Here is a 22,968-nt window from a genome sequence, read left to right as displayed (position 1 = left end):
CTGTCCTCAAAACTGCACAAACCCCTTCAGCTGCCTGAGACAGACACCTTTGCCCCTCAAAATAAGTATTTTGACCATAAATACTGCATATTAGAAACCACAGGCAGCCAAAAGCTAAGCCCCAGAGATACTGATTACACAGTAGCTCTGAGAAAATATAAAGAAAAATAATACAAATGCAGACCACTAGCTAGGAATTCCCCACAACCCTTTACACTAGTTAAAGGGTCAGAAGAAAATTCAAATGGTTGTAGCTAAAAGAGAGCAATTACAGAAACTCACAGCAGGCATCAACAACAGTTAAGTAAGAAAATGTATGCTAGACAGTACTAAAGCCTTTCTTCTTTAAGAACTGTAACACTTTACCTATAGTAAAGTAATCAGAAGAGCTTGTACCTAAAGATACTTACAGCTAGAAAAGACCTTAAGCAGGTACAAGACAATAAATCATTAACAAAAGCAGCAAGGAAATTATACTTGAAGTAGATAAATACCACTTAACTAAGTAGTCTAGACCCAAAGTACTAGCTTTATAAATAAGATCTACCTCTCTTTTAGCAACAGCATGTATTGACTTCACTGTGACACAGTGACACCCCCAGCCACCTAAGGCCATACAAATCCCACAACTCCACCACATTGCTGGCCCCTCCCTAGCCAGGGCCCTTATATAAACCCACCCTTAGCACACTTCTGGAGGCTGCTCCTATAAATTTGGCAATGGCAAACAGCTGTTGCTTCCATACAGTAGAGTGTGCAACAAGGAGTTCCTTCTGCCTGGTAAGTGGGACTGTTTTGGGCCTTTTCTTTTTCTGAGGACTTCTTTTTATGGTTGTTTTTGGAGTTTTTTTCAGCTTTAGTGTTAATTTAGTTGTTTGCAGTTACTGTAAAGCAGAGAATGTAGCTACATGTGTGAGGAATTAGCTTTTATAGAAGCATCCAATGTAATTAATTGTTTCTCTAAAGGCTGCAGGACAGGCTCTAATAGCTCTGTAAAGCTGTCTAATAACAACAGCTTATGGATATTAAGAGAAAAAGCACAGTAGCACTGCAAGTACAGTGGGAGTATTAATGACTGCAGCACATTGTGACTCACAGAACTGTTGCTTACCCTCAAATGAGCTTGCTGAGAACAAATGATAGTAGAATAAGTGTGTGAGAGGGCTTTGTGCTGTGTGCCTGGATTTGCATAGAGGATGGAATCCCATGAGTGGTAAGGCTCATAGGGGATCTGAAGGGCCACTCCTTGGGCAAGGACTGACCTCCACCAGGGTCTGTGGCAATACTTTAATGCAAAGTAAGTAACTAAGGTATTCTGTAGCTTGGGCTGTATCCTAACAGGTTCTCCTTATAGCTTGAGAGCTGAATTCTTTGTCAAGCACTTCAGCTCACTTCTGACACAAATGCTGCTGCAGGGTTTTATTCAGACAGCTGCTGAGTCCCCACTAAAACTGTAACAAAGTTTGTGGCTTCCCAGTAACATCAGTGAGTGGTAATGACTTCATGGGAGGCTTCTGAAACCATAAGGAGAGAAAGGCAGCTCAAGCAACAAATCAATTTTGTGTTCCACAGCATGACCTAACACAGTGATCTTGCAGCTGCTTTTGCATGCTGAAAGGGGGGAAAATGCTGTTCTACAGTAACTATAACTCTGAGCAGAAATTAGATGTGTGGCAGGAGCAAACACTCCACAGTAAAGGCTTATCCCAGTGCAAAAATAATGGTATGCCTTAAAAGTTAGCAAGTAAGCAAGCATTAAAAACCCTACCTACAAATGGTTTTGTAGCAGAGCAATGGCAGTAAGTGACACATAAGTTGTTTTATTGACAGAGTAAATATTATATTTTTTCCTGGAAAAAAAACCACAAATATTGATCAGAAAATAACATAAACCACTAGTCAAGTGCTTTTCCATGCAGAGCAGGTGAAACCAGATCTACAGAATATCAGTGTTGCCACATTCAGTAATTTATGAGTGCAATTTAACTTCCAGCAAATTATCCATATAAAGGAAATGGACTTACCAGAAAAAACAGTTGTGCTATAATTAAATTAGTTGACTTCCTTTGTATAGATTACACAAAACACAAAGATATGCAGTTAAGATGGAATATTGCATGCGAGTATAGCCTGTGAGCATACCTTCTGCTGCATCCTAAATTTAATACTTAAGATTTGCCAAGTTTGTTATTCTGTGACTTCAGTTAAGTATGCAATAAGGCAATTAGGAAATGACAAATGATAAACATCTTCAAATTCTAAACCAGCTCAAGTTCCAGAAAGAAAGAGCTGCATGTGAACAAAACCAAATGTTTTGGTCCTTGAAATCGTGAATGAAGTATGGCATGTGTTACACGGTATAACTATCAGAATCTGATAACTGATTTTTTATTTTAATGAAAGCAGGAGTTGCCTGATTGAATTATTTTTTTCTCTTTAGATATGACATGACACTGTGCCTAAAAATTATTTCTGAAGTATATTTTGTAGTATAAAATTTATTGACCATTTTAACTGTTGCTTATCCTGACAAGAAGGACTCAGGGATGCTGGGGGATGAGATGCTGGACAGGACCCAGCCATGTGCACTCACAGCCCAGAAAGCCAAGAGTGTCCTGGGCTGCAGCAAAAGCCCTGTGGGCAGCAGGGGGTTCTGCCCCTCTGCTCCACTCTGGTCAGACCCCACCTGCAGCGCTGCCTCCAGCTCTGGGGTCCTCAGCACAGGAAGGACATGGGGCTGTAGGAGCGGGTCCAGAGGAGCCACCAAGTTGATTAGAGGGACAGAATACCTCTCCCAGGAGGAAAGGCTGAGAGAATTGGGATTGTTCAGCCTGAAGAATAGAAGCCATCTGGGTGACCTTATTGTGGCTTTCCAGTACCTGAAGGGAGCCCATAAGAAACATAGAGAAGGGCTTTTCACAAGATCCTGGAGTGCCTGGACCAGGGCAAATGGCTTCAGACTGAAAGCCAGCAGGTTCAGATTAGATGTTGGGAAGAATTTCTTCACTGTGAGGGTGGTGAGGCACTGGCAGGTTGCCCAGAGAAACTGTGGCTGCCCCATCCCTGGAAGAACTTGTCAGGGTAGATGGGGCTCTGAGCAACCTGGTCTAGGGGAAGGTGTCCCTGCCCCTGGCAGGAGGGTTGGAACTGGATGGTCTTTAAGGTCACTTCCAACTCAGGCCATTCTATGGTCTACTGTGGTCTTGTGTTCTCTGTACCTTAATAAATCTCCATAAACCCTTGAGAGGTGTTGGATTCCTACCAAAACAGTGGGGCTAAACACTGCACTGGTGCAGTGCCCAAGCTGGGATTTGCTGTTACCCTGTGGCTTGAACTCCTAATACTCCTTAGCATTTGATCCTCAGGGCTCCTATCACTCATCTCAATTACAACAGTTAGTGATTAGCAACTCCTGAAAATCTGCTCCATGCTGTTTTCAAGTACACAGGAAATTAAACCTTAAAGGACCACCCATGAAAAGTTTGGGTCAAGTGATTTGCCTTGTATCATACAAACTCTGTGATAAGAGCTGAAATAAGTACAGTCATCCACAGAGGTTTTTCCTCAAGATGAATAACACTCTCACAATCTGCATTCCTGATCTCCTTAACTAAGCCCACTTCTGGAGGAAAAAAAAATCTGATTCAAAGCTTGTTCACCATAGACTTTAATTCTTTATAATATTCTGGTCTTTAGGGAAAAAAAAATGAGACTACTGCCATGATCACACACCCTCCCCTTAAGCAGGCAGTTTGTGTGATTAGTTCTTTCAAACAACTTAATTTCTTAATGTGCCTATGCAGGACACCTTCAATATGTAGAAAAATCTATATTACTGCAGATTGACTTTAGATTAATGATGGAGATCATTGCCTTGGTCTATCAGTTTATGTAGGTCTGCTACTAGCTGAGGTGGAAGCAGTCTGTGTCACTGGCTTTTTAAGTGTTAACAGCAGAGAAAAGGTGAAATGCTGAGTTTTTGTTGTCTATTACAAGGTGAAAGAGTGTGAAATCATGTCACACAAACGTGTATTGCCTTCTCCTTTTATTCCTGGTCCTATAAGAGATTATGAGAAGGGAAAACATTCCCTAAAACAGTCCCTCTTTAAAAGGAATATTTATTGTAGACTTCCTTTGTATAGATGTGTGCAGAACCAAAAGTAACTGAAATAATGGCTTGCCTTTTTTTCCTGAAAAAACTAGTTTGTGACTAGCTCAGTGGACAAACAGGAACCTAACAGGAAGCTGTTAAGTCACTCACATCTGCTGAAAATACCTGTTCTACCCACCAAGTTTAGAGTCTAGGGAGATAACTTCATCTGCACTGTGATACACCAACATAACTTTCTCTGCTTATTTAGACCATTCCTCTCCATGTTTTTATCAGTTTGCCATAATCTAAAAGGACACTCACAGATGTACCTTCTCAAGTGAAAGGAGAACACAAACTCTATTTACATCAATGCAACACTTGATGTTGTACCTGAGCTCATCCAACTGTGTTGACAGGAACATAATTTTCTGTCTTTTTCCCAACTAATTCTGATGCCTCTGACTTTGTAGTGAGACAGGCAGAGCTAAACCAGCTTGATTTTGCACTCTGATTGTTAGCTTTACTGTTCACCTGCAACTTGGCTCCTGGAGATCAGTCTCAGCTGGCAGGGATGTCAATGATGCCCGTGTTTATGTCAGTCTGCTTACTCGGTGTCGCAGTCCAGAGCTCTGTCCTCTGGGTATCAAATCTGAGCTCGGCTCTGTCCTTTGGGTGGCATCCCTGGGCTCAGCCCTGTCCTTTGGGTCACACCCGTAAACTCAGTTCTGTCCTTTGGGTGGCACCCCCGGGCTCAGCCCTGTCCTTTGTGTCTCAGCTCTGTCCTTTGTGTCACACCCCCAGGCTCAGCCCTGTCCTCTCGGTCACAGTCCTGCCGTTTGGGTCACACCCCCGGGCTCAGCCCTGCCCTCTCGGTCACAGTCCTGCCGTTTGGGTCACACCCCCGGGCTCAGCTCTGCCCTCTCGGTCACAGCCCTGTCCTTTGTGTCACACTCCCGGGCTCAGCCCTGTCCTCTCGGTCACAGCCCTGTCCTTTGTGTCACACCCCCGGGCTCAGCCCTGTCCTCTCGGTCACAGCCCTGTCCTTTGTGTCACACCTCCGGGCTCAGCTCTGCCCTTTCGCACAGGCCGAGCCTCACCTCAGGCACTCCCGCAGCAGCAGCGCGGGCCGAGGTCGCCGTCTGGCGGCCAGGCAGCGGCAGTGCCGGCGCAGCTCTGGCAGTAGAGAGCATGGCTCCCGGCCCTCACAGGCAGCGCTGAGGCCACTGCCCGGGCCCAGCAGGGCTGCCTCCCGTGGGGGATCAGGACACAGCTCCGCTCGGCCCCAGCGCCGCTCCCGTCCCCTCAGCCCCGTGCCGGGCGAGAGGGCCCGCGCTGCCGCCCTCGCGTGGGCACAGGCGGCGCTGCAGGCGCGCCCGGCGGTGCCCGGGAACGGGGCTCCCTCGGCAGCGCCGGGTGAAAGCGGCTCGGCTCCCCCGGGAACGGGGCTCCCTCGGCAGCGCCGGGCGGGAGCGGCTCGGCTCCCCCGGGAACGGGGCTCCCTCGGCAGCGCCGGGTGAAAGCGGCTCGGCTCCCCCGGGAACGGGGCTCCCCCGGCAGCGCCGGGTGAAAGCGGCTCGGCTCCCCCGGGAACGGGGCTCCCTCGGCAGCGCCGGGTGAAAGCGGCTCGGCTCCCCCGGCAGCGCCGGGTGAAAGCGGCTCGGCTCCCCCGGGCCTCGGGAGCGGCTCGACTCCCCCGGGTTCGGGGCTCCCTCGGCAGCGCCGGGCGAGAGCAGCTCGGCTCCCCCGAGAAATTCGCTCCATCCCGGCGCGGTCAGACGGGGGCCAAACCCCCGGGGAGCCGCCTGTCCCGCTGCTCTGTCTGCCGGAGGTGCCTCTTCCATAAGCTTTGTCTCACACCACTAAAATTCACAACTTTTTGATCTCCCGGCGCTCTGCTGCAACCTCCCCTCCTCCAGTACCTCCTTGGTCTCTTTATTCATGCTCGGGTTTCCCCTACATGCTGCCTAAGGTGTTTCTCGGTTTGAGTGATCCTTCACCTCACTTTAGTGCTCACCAATTCATGTCCTCAAAACCTGCAATCCAATCCCTGACAGCCAACTTTCTCCCCCATAAAACGCGCTCTCTGCATCCCAGGGACTTTGGTGGGTGCAGTTACTTTTGGTACTGGGACGGCTCGTGCCCACTGCTTTGCTCTTCGTGTAGCAGCGCGACTGGTCTGTGTCCGAGTCAGCAGAGCACATGGATGCGGGAGGAGAACCTCACTGCCAAACTGCTCACATCTGACAAAATCTGGGTGTGCAGGGCTACTTGCTTTTCTGGGGGGGGTATTCCTGGCCATTGCAATGCTTTCAGCTTTCTCCTCTGGGGGCAGAGCAATGCACAAGCCCTCCTGCAGTGCCCCAGACCCTCCACTGATAAGGCCTTGATCAGCACATTCCACGGAGCTGCCCAAGGAGTTGTGCCGAAGCTGTTAACAGTAGCGTGGAACAGGATCAGCCCAGGGCTGAGCGCTGAGGCTTCTGCCTAAATTGGCAGTTGCTATGTCACTGCAGAATGCCATCACCTCCCTGTAAATCAGCTTTCTCAGGTCCTCTGCAAGTGGCAGAAGATCAGAGGGGTCCCCTGAGATCACAGGCAAGGACGGATCAATTCAGTGATGCAGAAAACTCTGTGTGCCCATCGTGCACCCTGGCTCACGCGGAGCAGAGGGTGGGGGGGACAGAGCTGTGCTGTGCCACAGGGAGGGAGGGGGAAGATGAAAGGCATCAGCCCATCCATCTCCAGGTGGCATCAGGCCTGTCTGGAGCCTCTTTTCATCTGCTCCTTTAGCAAAGTTCAGATGCACTCATTCGGAAGGATTTCTCTCGGCTCAAGGCAAGAAAAGCACTTTTACTTCTGTGCTTCTGCCTTCAAAGCGTGCGCCGGTGTGTCTGCCGGGCCAGCCGTGGTGACCTGGGCTGTGTCTGTTCAGGCTTCCTTTGCCAGAAAGAGAAAAGTCCCCTTTTGTCCGAGGGGCTCCCACAGCCCCTCTCTCAAAGGCGCGGCGATGCACGAAGCTCTGCCTCCATCTCCCGGGAGCTCTCCCCGGAGTCTCGCTCTGCCTGGACGTGGCCTGCCTGCAAACTCCGCGGCGCCGCGACGCGTGACGGCCCCGGGGCCCCTTCCCCCTCTCCCCGCGCCTGCCTCGGGGCCCGCCCTGACCCCAGCCCGGCCCCCCGCTCCGCTCCGCTCGCAGTCTGCCCGCCTCTGCCGGCCTGTGCGGACCTGCCGGGCCCGGGCACACCCAGGAGGGTGTGAGCGCAGCGGGAGCCGAGTGCTGGCACGCATGGGCCTGGGAGAGCCCAGCCCCGCGCTCACCTGGCCCGGCTGCGGGAGCCCGACATCCGCGGGGAGCAGGTACTTGGTCCCGGGGCGGCTGCCCCGGCCCTGGGGATGCTGTCCTGGCCTGGCAGGGCGGCACGGGGAGGGTGTGACTGTCCCGGGAAGATGAGGGGGGAAGGCAGGGGGTTGCCCGTGTTGTTCCCACGCTCTGGAGAGCAGGAACGGGGAGGGCAGGACTGGCTGCCCGGGCATGAGACTGAGTGGGGGATCTGGGCCAGGCTGTGCTGCTCTTGCTGTTTTGGGGTCGCCCTGTGGTCCATGCTGAGCCCGTGTTCTGTCCTCCGTCCTACGAGGAAAGGGAGCAGCGGGGTTAGGCACCAGCTCCTGCTGACCTGCCCGGTGGCACACAGCCTGGGCTGGCTCAGCTCGCTCCTCCAGGACAAGGGAATCTCGATCTGCATATGGCTACCAGGTTGTCCTGTGCCAGCACAGAGGTACTTGGGAGGCTACCAGCACACGCTGCCGTGTTGATGACTGTGGCAATGGGTTTGTCAGCCCTTCAGATACCCTGTGCCTCGCACACAAGGGCTGAGTGTGCAGTGGGTGTTGTTGGGTGGGAGCTAAAGGAGGGTCCTTCCAGCCATGATGGAGTCCCAGCTTCCACTCTGCTGGTCTCCCACTGGAGCTGGAGCAGAAGCTGAGCAGGGTCTGTTGTGTGCCTATCCCTGCTCTGTCTGGGATGTGTGCCCTGCCATAACCACTGATGCTGCTGCAGTTGCACTATGAGCTGGAGAACAGGGTGGTATTTCCCCTCCGAGCCCTCCAGACAGCACCATTGGGGCAGATTTGTGACCAGTCCTGTGCCACTCTCTGCCAAGCTCCAGTCTTGGCAGCAGCAGTCCTTTGGAGCAGCTGAGTTGCAGCTGGTGCCCACAGCCACTCCTCCTGTACTGTGTACCCTGCGTGGGAGCCTGCCAGGAGCTGCTGACACCAGTGCTCTGCCCATGTGAGCAGTGACAGGGTGACTCCAAGTGGAGGCTAGCTGAGCCCACTGGTCCCTGGTGGAAGTGGTGACTCTGCTTCTGGTGACAGCCGAGGTATGAGCCTGCAGCCAGAACCCCTGGGCATCAGGAAGGGAAGTATCTGGACCTATAGCTTCCTGTGCTTGTGTTAAGGCTGACTCTCTCAGTGCCATCACTGAGCAGGTCACGGCTGCTGGTCTAGAAGGTGGAGGGGGCAGCAGATGTGGCACTCTGTTTTGATGCTCTTCATCCTCTGTGCCTCGGCTGGCTGGACCTGCTGATGGCAGCCCCCTGACATTCCCCAGCCTGCAGAAGCTGCCTGGCCAGGGATGGGGTCCTGCTCTCGGGGTGCTGCCTGCCTGTGTGTGACCCTGTGCTCCGTGTGGGTACTGGGGCAGGCTCTGCACCCTGGCCCTGGAGACCCCCATGGGCAGGTATTTAGGAGCAAGGAGATGGGCTGGGGTGCTGCCCTGTTCCAGGGGCAGACCAGGCTGACCTTGGCCACAGCTAGGGCATGGCAGAGCTGCTGTGGTCTGGCTGGCTGGGCTAGGGAGGAGCTGGGCTAGCTCTGCTCCCTCTCTCCACAGCCCAGACTGGAATGGGACACAGCTCTGTGAGGCACTCCAGCCTTGGAGAGGATGTGGCTGGGAGGATGTGGTCAGCTGGCTCTCAAGCCTGGCTCAGTGGTCACAGTGAAATGAGAGCCAGGCTTAATCTGCAGGGTGATAGTGTTGCATAGTGAGCCTGGCCTGTTGGGGAGGTTGGGGTGAGGAGGAGCAGCTCCACAGCAGCACAAGCAATAGTAAAGATGGGATTTCTCTGGATGGATTGAGGAAGATCTTGTTTTGGGCTCCCTGCTTCTTCCAGCCAAGCACCGGGAATCTGGGGATCACAGCAAAGCATCCTGGCTCTGACACCTTGCCAGCCTTGGGAATTCAGTGGTGGCCCTGCCCTCAGCCTGGATCTCTTGTGACTGTAGAAATGGGCTCCCCCACAAGCACTTGGACCAAAGCCATCCAGAGCCTGCTCAGCTGCAGCTCCTCCAGCCACACCTGGGATTCCTTGGTGTGCAGGTTGAGCTCAGGGGCTGCCAGGATGGTGCTGCAAGCAGCAAGGACCTGCACCTAGGGATCAGAACAGGAACTTCCCAGGCCATGGCATGGCACTGGACAGTCCTTGCAGGAGGGGAAGCCTGGGTGTAGGGATGCTGTCAAGCTGGCTAGGCTGCTTGCCCCTGGAGCCTGCACAGTGGTCCTGGCTCCCAGGCAGAGTGCTGAACCCTGGGCTGGGGAGCAGGCCCTGCTCCCTGCCAGCTCCAGGCTTGTTCCAGCTTGTCAGGTGAAGGGTCCCAGCACAGCCTGCTGAACAGGTTGGGCTGCACCCTGAGCTGCTTCTTCCCCTGGCACCATGCCATGCCTGGGGACACAACCAGCAGCCCCACTATGTCCCAGCACTCTGGGCCACCTGCCAGGGTACCTGCACACAAAATGCTTCAGTGCTTCATCCCCATGGGATCGGGGCAGTGTGCTGCCAACACACTGTGTGTATCCCCCACAGGACACCTGACCTTGGCTCTGGGACAGTCTGCTGCTATGGCAGACCCCCCTGGTTGCTGCTCTGCCTGTGCCACCTGCCTGCTCTGCCCCTACAGCTGCCAGTGGATCACTGCCAAGAAGGAGAAGAGGAAGGGCCTGAGAACCACCAAGGTGATACCTGAGTGATGCTGAGCTGGGGCTTGCCAGCCCCTTTGTGGTATCTCAGAGTGCTGGCTGGGGTGGGGAAGGGCTATGGCTAGGATGCTCAGCCCACACACTGAGCTGCTGACCTCTTGCTGCTGCTCCTGCTTGCCAGGGCCAAGCCCCAGGAAAGCTGGGGTGCTACCTGGCACCCTCACTGTCCAGGAACTGCCCTGGCCTGTAGCAGTAAGAGGGTGAGCTGTGCTCCTGCTGGGTGACAAGAGGGGTAGAGCAGCATTAGTGTGCTCTGCAGTGGGGCTTGCACGTGCCTGGGGCAGAGCAAAGCCCTAGGGCTGAGCTGGCAAGCAGGTCCCGGGGCACCTGGCCAGGCACGTGGGAGACACAGTTCCTGGGCTGGGTGTGGCCCCACCAGGAGGGTGTCCCCAGCAATTTGTAACCTGGGAGTGGTGAGGCCCTGGGATCCTCTGAGGTCTCCGACTCCCATGGGTGTGGCTCTGCTGCGGCTTGTCCTGTCTTGCCTGGAATGTACAAATAAGTCTGGGTTGCTAGGTGTCCCTCTGGCACCTGTGGCACCCCTCACCTCCCCCACACACGTGGCACTAGTGGCTGTGGGCAATGTAGCTGGACCCAGCCTGCAGACTCAACAGTCCAAGGGCAGTTCTGAGGCCCTGCACTGCTCTCTGCCCAGCTCACAGATAATGCAGCTAGAAGGGAATGGGACCTGGCTCCCCACCCCTTCTTATGTCCAAAGTCCCAGCCTCTTCCCATGGAGTGCTGCATGGGAAAGGAGGCAGTTTTGCCACAGGAGCCATCCTCCCCAGCCTGGCAGAGGCAGTTTTTAGTTTGCTGTGGGACATGCTGATCCATCTTTCTATAGCATGGGTCCAGCCAAAAGAGCCAGCCGGAGTGGCTTTGGTCCCTGTCCATGGCACAGCTGAATGCCTGGACCCCCGGGCCATTGCCTGCTGTGAGCCCCTGTGCTCCCTGCTGCTGGCTGGGTGATACCCAGGGGTCTCAGCATCCTGCCTAGGGGCTAGGTGCCCTCAGGGTACGTGTATAACTCTCATCTCTGGCTTTCAGTATGACTGCAGCTGGTTCCTTTTCCTCTTCTGCGTCTTCCTCTTCACCCTGGTGTGGCTCTACTTCGCTATCATCATCCTCAATGATTTCCACAACTTCAATGAGTGAGTACGATCTACATCCAGCCTTGTTCTCCACCTCACCCCTGCCCCTCTGACCTTCCCCTTTGCTGGCAGATTCATCTTCAGGCAGAGCAAGCTGTGGCTAGACTGGTCCCTGGTCCTCATCATTGCTACGGCTGTGCTGATCAGCTACTCGTCTGTGCTGCTGGTGAGCCCTCCTGACCCCACTGGGCTGGGGGAGAGGGGCTGTGCTGTGCTCAGGCTGCCCTGAGCTGGGGGAGAGGGGCTGTGCTGTGCTCAGGCTGCCCTGAGCTGGGGGAGAGGGGCTGTGCTGAGCACAGGCTGCCCTGAGCTGAGAGAACCTGTAGTGTATGGAGCCGGGTCAGCCTGAGCACGGGCAGAGCCCCTGCCTGGGCCAGGAGCCGTGAGCTTCTGTGGCTGAGTCCTGTGCCCTGTGAGGGGTGAGGTGTGGGGCACAGCCCAGTCTGACAGCTCCTTGCCCTTGCAGGTCCTCGCTTTGTGCTTGCAGCTCTGCGGCCAGCCCTTGAAGCTACACTGGGTGCACAAGGTGAGAGAGGGTGCAGGGAGATGGTGCCTGCTCTGGCTGCCCTTGCACCTTCAGAAGCTGGGACCAGCCTGCTGGGGCTGTATATGGCTGCTGTGACCCCACAGAGTGGCTGTGTGTCCCTGCTGACCAGGGCTGCAGCTGTCAGTTCCTCAGCCACATGTCTCTGGGATGGGAATATTCCCAGTGCTCAAAGCATGGAGCACAGAGCTCAGCTGCAAACCCAGATGGGGAAAGTGGGGTATCAGGATTGCATAAGGAAGGGATGAGAAGGACTCTGCTTGGCCTGCAAGATGCTGTGTGCTCCCCTAACTGCCCTGTGTGTGCCCCACAGATCCTGCTCATCCTGACTGCCCTGGTGGTGGCTGCAGCCTTCACAGGGCTGGGAATAAAGTGGGCAGAGGAGTGGAAAAGTGCACGGATCTCCCTGCAGGTGAGTCACCTCGATAGCAGGTACTCCCCTGCTGTACCCAGAGCCTGACCTGTGGGTTTGAGCTCAAGGGTGCTGACTGAAGCCCCCAGCATGGCTGTGTGCACTGGGGGTGAATTCCTGCCTTTGACTTCTGCTACCTGGCCAGGCAAGGTGCTCCTTTTGCCCCTGGAGTCCTGCCTGGAGCAGCTGCCACCAGACTGATGAATGGTGGCTGGACCAGAGCAGGGAGTCTGTTCTGTCCCCCAAGAGCCTGTCCCTTCCTCCCAGCACTGTGGATCTTCCAGCAGTACTGGCTGCAGGGGCAGATCCCTGGCATTGGGGCATGTGTATTTTGGGGACAGGCACTGGTGCTGGCTGACACCTGTGGTTTTTTGCCTCCCCAGGCAACAGGTCCCTTCCTGCACATTGGAGCTGTGGGGGGAATGACACTCCTTGCCTGGCCCCTGGCCAGCTTCATCTACCGCACCCGCAACACAGGTAACCCCCTCCAAGCTCTGCACTTGTCACCTTGGCTTGTGCTCTGTGTCCTGCCACCCAGCTGAGCAGCACTGGTGGCAGAGTGGTGCTCAGGGAGCAGCAGTGCAGTAGTGAGAATAGGTCTCCAGTGTGGTAGTAATGCCTGCTCTTGGTGGTTTCTCATGACCAACCCTTGTTGCAGCTTCAGCCCTCCCTGCTTTGCAGCTGAAGGAAGGCTGCAGGTGGCAGAGTGCTGCAGAAGTGCTGAGTTGGGCAAGGGCCAGGAATAAATCCACAGTGTTCCTGAGGGTGAGGGTGCAAGGTTTGACCTAGGGCAACACAGGTTAATGCCAGGTGAAGCAGCCTTGGCTTATTCCTAGTGATCTGCAAAATACTTCCTCTGTACCTCATCCCCTCTAAGTTCTGTGTGTGCCTGCAGGTCTCAGGGTGTTTGTGCTGCTTGTGTACTGTGCCGCAATGATTGCACTCTACCTGGCTCCCTTGGGAATCACCTCCCCTTGCATCATGGAGGAGAACCAGCTGCCTCCCAAGCCAGCCCTAGTTGGCCATCGAGGAGCACCCATGGTGAGTGACCAGCGCCATGGCAGTGGTCAGGGTGGATGGGCAGGCTGCTCCACTAGGAAAAGCCAGGCTGTGCCTGACTGTGGGGCACAGATCCTTGTGGCCACAAGCTGTGGCCAGCCCAGAACAGTGGTATCCCCACCACAGCCAGGGCAGCTCAGGCTTGGAGGGTGGGTGAGCACTGGGTGAGGAGGGGATGCAGCAGCTGCAGTACAGAGGTGCTGCCTGAGCACTGCTGGACCAGGTGCAGCTCCCAGCAGAAAGCCTGGCTGTGTAGTGTGGGCTGGGGAGCAGGGACAAGGCAGGCTTTGGCTGTCTACTCCCAGTCCTTTTCCACCCCCCCACCATGCCCAGGTCACCCCAGGCTCATTGTGGCTGCCCTAGAGCCCAGCCAAGCTGCTGGGTGCATCCAGGCAGGATGAGTGCCTGCCCCCTGCCCCATCCTTCCCTGCTTCCTGCACTAACACCATTCCTTTTTCTAGCTGGCCCCCGAGAACACCCTCATGTCACTGCGCAAGGCAGTGGACTGTGATGTGCAAGTCTTTGAGACAGACGTCATGGTGAGGTAAAGGGGCTCAGAGGGAGGAAGGAGGCTGTGTATCCTGGGATGTCACCTCACACAGGGGACATTCTGGAGGACACCTGGAGGACTGATTTGGAGCCTGCATTTGCAGGCAGCCGTGTTCAAAGGGCTCCGCCACTCCCACCTTCCCAGTATGGGACAGGCTCCAGCTTTGTGTCCCAGTAATCTGGGAGAGGTACTGGGTTTCTGTCCTCCCCATGCAGATTGCCTTCTGGGGAGGGAGGCTCCATCAGGGGAGGGGTACTGCTTGGAAAGCAGACCCTGGCTCCAGTTAATCTCATGTAATCCTGTTATTGGGACAGCTCTTTCAGAGAGCAAGGAACTACTTGGTTGGTGGCTTGGTCTCTGGGTGCACATTTTTGTGAAAGGGCCTCAAGTAGAATAAGGATGGGGGTTACTCTGCCAGGTGGCTGGGAGGGGGTAGAAATGCCAGGGCAGGGTAGGAGACAAACAGCTTCCAACACATGGCTTTTCTCTGTGCTCCTTTGCCAGTGCTGACGGGGTCCCATTCCTCATGCACGACGAGGAGCTCACCAGGACCACCAACGTGCAGGCTGTGTTCCCTGAGAGGGCTGCCCTGAACAGCACTGCCTTCAACTGGACAGACCTCCAGCAGCTGGATGCTGGCAGCTGGTTTCTGGAGGTCAGGGATGTCCTTAGGGTGGCTGGTGAGGAATGGGTGCATTTTTGGGTGAAGCATTAGTCCTGCCCTGGGGCTCCAGGGCCTTTCCTGGTCCTAGCAGACACCTAGACAGGGTGCAGAAGCATGCACAAATCCCTTGGGTGCAATTATGCCCCAAGCTGGGGTTTGTTCTGGCTCCTCAGCTGAGTCATGAAGGAGGCTGCTTTGAGAAGGGATGTCTCATGTTTGCTCTGAGCTGCACAGCCTGCCTGGGCTTGAAGGCAGCTGTGGCCAAGCTCTTCCCAAAAGGTGACTAACTACTGCTGAGCAGCTTTGAATGCCCACAGGCATTGGGGCTTCTTGAATTCTGTTGTTAGTGGGGAGAAGAGTACAGGTGCCCATGCATGTGCATGGGGAGGTTCCCTGTGCCTGTCTGCACTGGAGAGCATATGGAGAGGCCAGTGTAGGAAACTGAGAGAGACAGGCACCAGTTTGGGATGTGGAAGCTGACAGGTGGTCTGCATGTGATGACTGCCCCCCTCTCACCCTTGCAGCGGAGGCCATTTCCCACTGTGCAGAGTCTTTCTCCTGGTGATCGCCAGGAGGCAGCTGAACAGAGGATCCCGTCCCTGGAACAGGCTCTAGAGGCAGTCAAGCACAGCAACCTCTCCATCATGTTTGACCTTCGGCCTGAGAACCACAGTGACTACCAGAACTTTGTCAATGTCACCCTGGGAGTGATTTTACAGTCCGGCATCCCGCTGCAGCAGGTTAGCTGGTCACCACCCCACCCCTGCCAGGACCTGCTGTCACACCCCTGCCGTGGTGGGAGGTGCCCTGCCAGTCACACTGACCATCCCTGACACCCTGTACGCCCCATATGTGATTCCTGCTGGGCAGCCCTGCCCACATGTGAAGTTCTCTAGCTGGGAAAAGTTACCAGTAATTAGGGTTTAATGCCTACAGCTTCAAACCCCTCCAAATACTTCAGACCCCTCCAAATACTTTGGTTTCCCAGCACTGGCCACCCCGGTGTGTAAACAATGACTCAGGAGACCAATACTGCCAGCATGAGCAGGGGTACAATGCTGGGGCTTTCACCTCCCCACACTCCACCACACCTCTCCCTGCAGCTCTTGGACTCCTGCTGCACACTCCTGTGCTCCCTTTATGTTTCATCCACCCCCTGCAGCACAGGATATGTGCTGCCCTCAGGGGACAAATCAGCACTCAAATCATGTTGCTTGGCCTTTTGGGAATGCTGAGCAGGAGGGGACATAGAAAAGACTTTACTATAGTGGTGATCCAAGGTGCATTCTTGCTGCAGAGCTGGGGATATTTGCTTCTTGAGCCATTCAAAGACCCAGAAAGGACTTAACTGTTGCAGATTTCCTAGGCTGGAACTGCTTTCTCCCTTCAGTGGGACATGTGCTTATTTCTTGGCTGGGGCAAGCTCTTAGGAGACTGTCCTGGCTGAGATCCTCATGGAAGTGCTGAGTGTGGAGACGGGGGGCAGGAAGCAGTTGTCTAAGCAGGCCACGTGGGCCTGGACCTGCGAGGGAATATTGGAAGAGAGCAAACTCTGGAGCACCTCTCCTCTGCACGTGCTCTCTGGCTCTTGCCTAGGTCCTCTGGCTTCCAGATGGGTTCAGGGAAGATGTCAAACAGCACGCCCCAGGTGTCCAGCACATCTATGGCCGGAAGAGGGTCGAGAATGAGGAGGAGCCAGTTCTGCGCGTCAATCTGCCCTACCAGGACATGAGCTCTGAGGAGATAAGGTGAGAACACTTTGTCCAAGTACCTGGGAGCTGTGGAGGTCTGGGGACTGTCCCAGGGGCCAGCAGAGGTGAGGGTGCTGAGTGCTGGTGTGCTTCTGGGAAGAGCTGGGACTGTGCCTTGTGAACAAGTGTCCTTATCAGGCAGGGCTGGTGTAGAGGATGGAGCTGGCTGCAGTCCTCTGCCCTGCCAGCAAATCTGCCCTGGGTCTGCATCTCCAGACAGTTGCTCCATGTGGCTGCAAATGCTGGATCATATCCCAAATGTACAGCCCCTTCTGGCTGTGCAGAGTGTGGTGGCACCCTGCTGTCTGCTACTCTGACCACGGCTGTCCCCACACAGGCAGTACCGCCAGGACAACATCTCTGTCAACTTGTACGTGGTGAATGAGCCCTGGCTCTTCTCCGTGCTCTGGTGCTCAGGGGTGAGCTCTGTCACCACCAATGCCTGCCAGGTGCTGAAGGAGATGAAACGCCCCATCTGGCTTCTGGTAAGTGACCCCTCCATCCTTCACCCTGCCCCACAGCCCTGTGTCCCAGGCACTTGTGGGTCCCTTTCTGCAGCAGCCTGGAAGGTGACTTCTGCTCACTGCTGTACTGGCATGGGAGCATGCGACCCTGTAGAAGGGACTGGTGGCAACAGCAGGCAGGGCTGTGCCATGCACAGCACTTCACCCCTAGCTGATGTTCAGTGTCTTTTCTCATTGTCTTGCAGCCCAGCAGCACATACTTAATGATCTGGATCGTTGTAGACTGTGTTTCCTTCCTTATCATCATCTGGGCCTTCGTCCTGATGAAGTAGGTTTGATCCTTTTCCCCGTCCCGAGGCAGCTCTGTTGGGGGAGGTTGTAGTGTGCCCTGGGTGGCTGGTGCAGACCCAAACCTGCTGCCACCCCTCTCTGGACTCAGATCCTGGGGGTGTGCTCCCCTGTCTGGTTGAATGAGACAGAGGTTTGTGGGGGCTACTTTCATCTCCAAGCTGCAGCTAAAAGTCTGCCTTGACGCTGCTTCAAGCTGCTGGATGCCTTAGTTCACATTTGCTAACCCACTCTGCACCCCAGGGTTTGGTGGGCTGAGGCTGGGGCTCCTGATCCTGCTCCTTTTTCCCAGTGCTGCAGGCACTGAGAGCAGCTCCCTGTGGGACTGCGGGGCCCCAAAGCCTCCGGCTGGCAGCTCAGGGGAGGGCACGGTGGGACCAGACTTGCATGCTAACATCGATCCTATTCCATCTCCTAGGAAATGTTCCCACAGGAGGCGGCCAGCGGGTGAGTGCGCACGGAACGGGAGCTTCCCTCCCTTGGAGCCAGGCTCTGCCTCTGGGACTCTCCCTGACCGGAAGGCAGCTTTCCCCAGCCAAACGTGACGGAGTGGTTTGGGATGGCTGGGGGAGGAAAGGGAATCCCAGCCCAGGGAGTTCCTCCTGTCCTGCCGTTAACAAGCAGCCCTGCGGGACAGCACTACGGAATCCCACATTTCCCGAATATCCTCAAACCTGCTTTTCAGGCTACTCCGCCTGTCGCTGCGGGATGGTGGCCGCCCACAATGAATGGTTTTTCTCTGTCTCCTCAGAGTCTGAGACTGATGTGCTGCTCACAAAGATCAACAGCTTGATGCAAGAGTGACGCCTGTGTCAGCTGTGGGGTAGGGCAGCCAGAGCCCTGCACAGCTCAAACAGGGAGCACTCCTCAGGCCAGCTTCGAGGCTCCTTCCTCCGAGCCTCCCTTCTACCGTGGCCTTCCTGGCTCCTTTTATGGTGCACAGCTGCCCTCAGCTGAGAAGACTTGGAACTGAGTTCTCATTGCCCGCTAGCAGCGAGGAACTAAAGCTTTGCAGGGGTGGCCTAGGGGCAGAATATTTATCCAGCAGTGCTGGAGCTGAGACCACTCCCTTGGGGTTTGGACAGGAGCGGGGATTTGGGTCGCTGTTTGGTGCAGGGGAAGGGCTGTCTGCCTGTTGTCAGCAGCTCTGCAGACACGTTTAAGGGCTGTTCCCCCGGGGGCTGCCTTGTCCCATGGCTTGAGAAATAGGAAGGGGATGTGGAGTGGCTTTTCAAAAAAGGGAAAGCCGAGCTCTTCACCCTCCCATCCTGGACACAAATCCTGTCCCTGCTGCTGCTAGCTTAATCTTCACGGGACAGGGTCCTGGCACTCCGTGCAGCAGTTAATGCCTGTTGCTCGGGGAAGAGAAGGAGCAGGGCTGGGGGTGGTGGGTGCCAGGGGCTGGCAGGACGGCGCTCATGCTCCTGCCGCTGCTCCAGGGCAGCAGAGGGAGCGGTGGGACTCGGCATCGGTCACGTTGCAGCAGAGCCTAGATCAGGGAGAGGGGTACCGTGGCAGTTTGACTTGTTGCTGTCTATTTATGTCAATAAAGCAGAGGAGCGGCAGACAGAGCCCGAAGGGGTGCGGCGGGCACGCCTGCGTCCTCCCTTCCGCACCTTTCCCTGCCGGCGGCGCTGCCGGCCCGGAGAAGGAGCCGGCGCAGCCCGGACGGTACCGAGCCGGGGAGGGCTCGCTCCGCGGCGCCTCCGTGCCACCTACTGCCGGCGCGGGGAACCGGGCGGGCCCTCCGCAGCGGGCAGCGAGGGGAGGCCGAGCGGGGCGCGGCTCCCGGGGCGCAGGCCGAGCCTGCCCGCGGCCCGGCGGGCTCGGAGCGGCGGTGGCGGGGCGCTCCCGGAGGCGGTGCCCGCGGCCGGGGGGCGGCTCCCGGCCGGCTCGGGCGGGGCGGGGCGGGGCGGGCGGCGGCTCGGCCGCTCGCGGGCTGGCACGGAGCGGAGCGGCCGTCGGCCACGGCGGAGCGATGATCCGCCGGGAAGGTAAGGAGCGCACTGCCCGGCCCTGCCCGCCGCGCCGGGGCACCGCGGCCGCGCGCTCAACAAGTGTCTGCCCCGCCGTGACCGGCGCTGGGACAGCGCCCGGTGCTCCGCGCTACTGCCGGGCACCTCCCGCCCTCCCTCCCCACCACGGGCGGCCGTGCGAGCCAGGGGTTAAGACCCGAGGACTGGGAGCTCTCGCTCCACGCCCTCCTCGGGCTGTGGACGCGCTGTGCTGCCGTGGCTCAGAGAGGGTGGCCGTGGGATGCTCTTCTTGCAGATCCCTTGCGTGCTGCGGGGCGGAGAGCGGTCATGGGGGTTTGGGCTCTGCCAGAAGGGATTTCCTGTACGTGGGACTTGCGTGCACCTTGAGGCACGTGGAGATGGGCCCTGGACACTGTGTGCTATTTCTTGGGAGCTGTAGGAAGGGTCCTGTGGTCTCCCTGCCACGCTGGGTGCACAGCACTTGCCCAGATCGGGAGCCAGCAGTGCCCTGCTGCAGCTGGCTGTCACCCGGTACGGGTGGCCGGCAGCACAGGGGTCAGCGCGGTGCGCGCTGCTCTTGCTTCGCAGCCTGGGCTGCGGTGGGAAGTTTACACCAGGTTCACAGTCTTTGTGTCCTGGTGTGGTGGCCCCAGCTCTCCATTAGCTTCTTTAGTTCTGCTGATAAGGTCAGGAATGACCAGGCAGTGAGATCTCAGACCTGCTCATGGTGCGCTGGGCAGTGTCTGAAGCCACTGTTTTATTTTGCAGAAAAGGAAGCTCTTAGTAATAGCACAGGGTTAGGATTGCTATAAAGCTCAGTCCCTGCTTTTCCTGGAGCAAGTGTGGAGCCCAGCTCCAAGTCAAAGCTGTTTACGCTTCCCCAGACTCCTTTCCCTGTTCTGCTCCCACGATGAGTCAGTGTGGGCTGGTGACACAGGCAGGAGGACCCTCTTTCCCTTTCCCTTTCAGCCGAGGAGAAGCTGGAAGGCTGGGCGAGCTGGGACACCAGGTGGCACATACCCGAGCAGACACAGGCCCCCTTGTTTGATGACCTGAATTCTCGAGAGCCCTGTGATGAGCAGGGTCATCCTTTCTGCATGAGTTCCTGGCTTAAAAGATGAGTCTCCAGCAGTGGCGGGACAGCTTCCCTGCCTTCTCACACAGACACTCTTTGTCTGCAGTCTGCCTGGGTGACAAAGGGAGACATCTACTGATGGGGCAGGGATGGTCTGAAGGTCCACAGGAGCTCACCACCTGCCTGAGACATGGCTCACATCTGAGGTCGAGGCTGCACTGGCAGCTCTGGCTGTCTGCCCAGAGAAGTGTGGAGGTGTCCAGGCAGAGAGATCACAGCTCCACTATTTTAGGTCCAGGGTTTTCTCATTGCTATGTCTAGCCCAGTCATTAACCAAAATGTTGCTTCATGGCAGCTTCCAGCTCCCCTCCTCACCAGCATCTCCACTGACCCCAAGGCATCATGTTCCTTTCCCACTTGTCTCCTCCTGACCCACGGCTGCTTGCTGCTTTGAGCAGTTCTTATGCTTTACCCCATAGCAACCCAAGTTTTGCCACTCCTGTAGCTGAGCTGTTTGCACTACGTGAATGGGCCTACGCTCAGCTTTGCTGCAGCCATCTGGCCCTATGTGGGAGGCTGCAGTTCCTGCAGTAGTATTCATAGCCCTGTGCAACCAGAATGTGTCCAGCTCCTGAACAGCTTCTGTGCCTGGGATGTGGCAGAGGTGTTCAAGCTGCCCAATGCCACAGGGTTCAGAGTTGAGTCAATCTGACTTTAGCCCCTGATTTTCAGGGTTGGTGGCAGAACTACCTGTCCTCCAGTCCCTGCCCGGGCCTCTGCTGTGGGCCCTCAGTGGCTCTCAGCAGGGTTAGCTTTCCAAGGTGTGTGTAAGGGAGGCTGCTTTTGTTGCTGTCTGACTTTTAAAAATCCAGACTGGAAGGCAGCTTGAGGCATTATCCCAGGCTGAACTCAACCCTTCCCTTAACATCCAACAATGTTAATGCCTTGTTACTCCTGTGTCATCTCTGCAGACACTGAACGGGCAGTGGAAATTCTGACCAGATACCAAAGCACCCTGCGGTCCCCGGAGGAGCAGGAGTTAAAAGCTTCTATTGGAAAAGTTTCGCACATCTTCCAAAGTGAACTCTTCCAGGCTCTGCTGGGTAAGCCCCTGCCTTGCAGTCCCTTGCAGTCCTTGCAACCTTGTGTTTAGTGGGGTTTCCTGGGAGCCTGATCCCATGCTGGTGCCTGGCACTGACCAGTGCATTCTGTGGTAACACATGGCATGCAATGCCAGGGAGCTGGGCTGTCTTTCCCCTCCAGGGCTTAGGCAGGAGATACCAGGGCTGCAATCACTGGGTGTTTGTAGAGAACAGCATTCCTCAGTCTGACTGAGGACAAGGGGTAACACCTTCTTGATCAGGCCATGCCTGATCTATCCAGCACCTGCTAAAGGATCCTGCCCTGCTGCGAGCACACTCTGTGCAGTGCAGCCCAGGTGTGTCCAGGAAGGAAAACTAGATCTTTCTGTCTTTAAGAGAGAACCCACATGTACCCAAGCTCCTTTGGGGCATTCTGTCCTTTCTTATGCTTAGACCCACCAGCACTTGTGAGAAACACACTGTTCCTGCCGTTCCATTTCACACACAACAGCCAGGCTTATCTTGGGGCTGGACACCAGAAAATGGCATTTTGAGCACGGTATAAAGTTCTCCATGTGGATTGAGACAAATGCAGCTGAAGTGTTTCTGGACTAAGCAGCTTCTCAGTGCAAGACACACAGCTATCTTGCACACACAGCTATCTTGCTATTCTCCTCAAGTTCTGTTCACTGTGGGCCTTGGGAAATGCATGCAGCCCTGGTGGTTTCTGTTCCTGAATCTCCTGGGAAAGAAGCTGAGTTTCCCTGGTGGGGTGGAAGGGAAAGCATCCCAGAGGCTCTGCACTCTTAGAAGAAGACCCAGGCCCCAGGGTGCAGAGCTCCACATGGGCTCTGTGGCTCACTCTCAGTGCATTTTGACCCAAGGCTGTCTCAGCCCTGGTGCTCCCCCTCGCTGTTCTCTTGGCAGCTCTCACCTTTTCTTCACACCTCTGCAGCCTGAGTTCCACTTCTGTGCCTGCAGAGATGAGTTGCCAGCAGCTCCTCTGTGCTTCAGGTTTTCCATTGAAGATGAAGTTGAATGCTGTGTCCTGAGTAATTTTATTCTATCCTTTTTTCTCTCTTGCTGTTGGAGCATCACCTGGAGACTTTCAGTCCCAGCATGTCCATTTAAAGGTCTTGTGCTGGAATGTCTGTGCCAATATCTGCAGCAGCAGAGGCATGTGCCAAGGGTGCACTCCTCAGAACAGGTGGGCCCTCATACTGAAGGAGCCAGTGTACATCTCCTTTCTTATCTCTTAATTTATACACCCTGCTCTCTAAATGATCCCCAGCCTGAAGGCAGGGATCCCCAGCAGGGCTGTGACCTTGACCAACCTGACATTAGCCCAACATCCCTGGCTGCTTTTGTGTGCTGGCCAGTCCTCCCTGGGGCTGTGTGAAGGCAGCAAAGCAGCTTTCCCAAGGCCCAGGGCTGCCGCTGTTAGTGCAGAAGTGCTGTGGAGAGAGCGTGGCTGCAGAGAACACGAGCTGGCTGCAGCTGCAGGCTGGCAGGCGGATGCTGCAGCGTCCCTGCTCCCTGCTTTCAGCTGTTTGTCTTGGTGTCCTATCAGCCCTGGCACAAGGGAGTGTTGGGAGTGTCTCTTGTTTACTGGTGACCTTTTTAACTGGTTTAACAGGATATTAACTCCCCGTGCCGGAGCGAGCCTTTCTCTAGATGTGTTTACCTAAACTAGGAATTTGCATTAATTACTTCCGCCCCCCTCCTCAACTCCCTCTCCCTGCTTCCCCTTGGAATGTGGGTTTGT

At 55.7% G+C, this 22,968-nt stretch overlaps 2 protein-coding genes across 8 annotated transcripts in view; both read left to right on the top strand.

The window, feature by feature from the left end:
• Positions 1 to 694: 694 nt before the first annotated feature.
• GDPD2 (glycerophosphodiester phosphodiesterase domain containing 2) lies at positions 695 to 18,641 on the top strand. 4 transcript variants are annotated; one of them, XM_059859300.1, is made up of 16 exons: positions 7,291 to 7,450; positions 9,955 to 10,103; positions 11,175 to 11,278; positions 11,351 to 11,444; positions 11,745 to 11,804; positions 12,136 to 12,234; positions 12,618 to 12,711; positions 13,130 to 13,275; positions 13,755 to 13,837; positions 14,348 to 14,498; positions 15,032 to 15,247; positions 16,104 to 16,255; positions 16,596 to 16,743; positions 16,968 to 17,050; positions 17,489 to 17,517; positions 17,822 to 18,641. In XM_059859300.1, the coding sequence occupies exons 2-16, from the start codon at positions 9,990 to 9,992 to the stop codon at positions 17,872 to 17,874; spliced, it is 1,626 nt and encodes a 541-aa protein (XP_059715283.1). In that variant the 5' UTR covers positions 7,291 to 7,450; positions 9,955 to 9,989; the 3' UTR covers positions 17,875 to 18,641. The 4 variants fall into 4 exon arrangements, with proteins under 4 accessions (XP_059715280.1, XP_059715283.1, XP_059715279.1 ...); XM_059859297.1 differs by lacking the exon at positions 7,291 to 7,450 and adding an exon at positions 695 to 780 and having other exon boundaries at positions 17,489 to 18,641; XM_059859296.1 differs by having other exon boundaries at positions 17,489 to 18,641.
• A 338-nt stretch (positions 18,642 to 18,979) lies between these two features.
• Positions 18,980 to 22,968, top strand: part of DLG3 (discs large MAGUK scaffold protein 3) — a 75,244-nt gene continuing 71,255 nt past the window's right edge. For 3 of the 4 annotated variants that reach the window (XM_059859207.1, XM_059859206.1, XM_059859205.1), the window contains exons 1-2: positions 18,980 to 19,064; positions 21,093 to 21,224. In XM_059859207.1, coding sequence (XP_059715190.1) covers positions 19,049 to 19,064; positions 21,093 to 21,224 — 148 coding nt within the window. In that variant the 5' untranslated portion in view covers positions 18,980 to 19,048. Of the gene's footprint in view, positions 19,065 to 21,090; positions 21,225 to 22,968 lie in introns of those variants that run through there. The other variant, XM_059859208.1, reaches the window with a different exon arrangement.

The sequence above is a fragment of the Haemorhous mexicanus genome, chromosome 14, assembly GCF_027477595.1.
Source record: "Haemorhous mexicanus isolate bHaeMex1 chromosome 14, bHaeMex1.pri, whole genome shotgun sequence".
NCBI classification, from domain to species: Eukaryota; Metazoa; Chordata; class Aves; order Passeriformes; family Fringillidae; genus Haemorhous; species Haemorhous mexicanus.
Note: the sequence above shows the minus strand (reverse complement) of the source record. Positions and strands in the feature narration are given on the sequence as shown.

Bases quoted from the DNA above. Each gene is read 5' to 3' on its own strand.
- GDPD2 (XM_059859297.1), top strand. From the start codon at position 9,990: ATGGCAGACCCCCCTGGTTGCTGCTCTGCCTGTGCCACCTGCCTGCTC. The intron at 10,104-11,174 runs GTGATACCTGAG...TCTGGCTTTCAG, and splicing joins AGGGCCTGAGAACCACCAAG to TATGACTGCAGCTGGTTCCT. The intron at 15,248-16,103 runs GTTAGCTGGTCA...GCTCTTGCCTAG, and splicing joins CCGGCATCCCGCTGCAGCAG to GTCCTCTGGCTTCCAGATGG.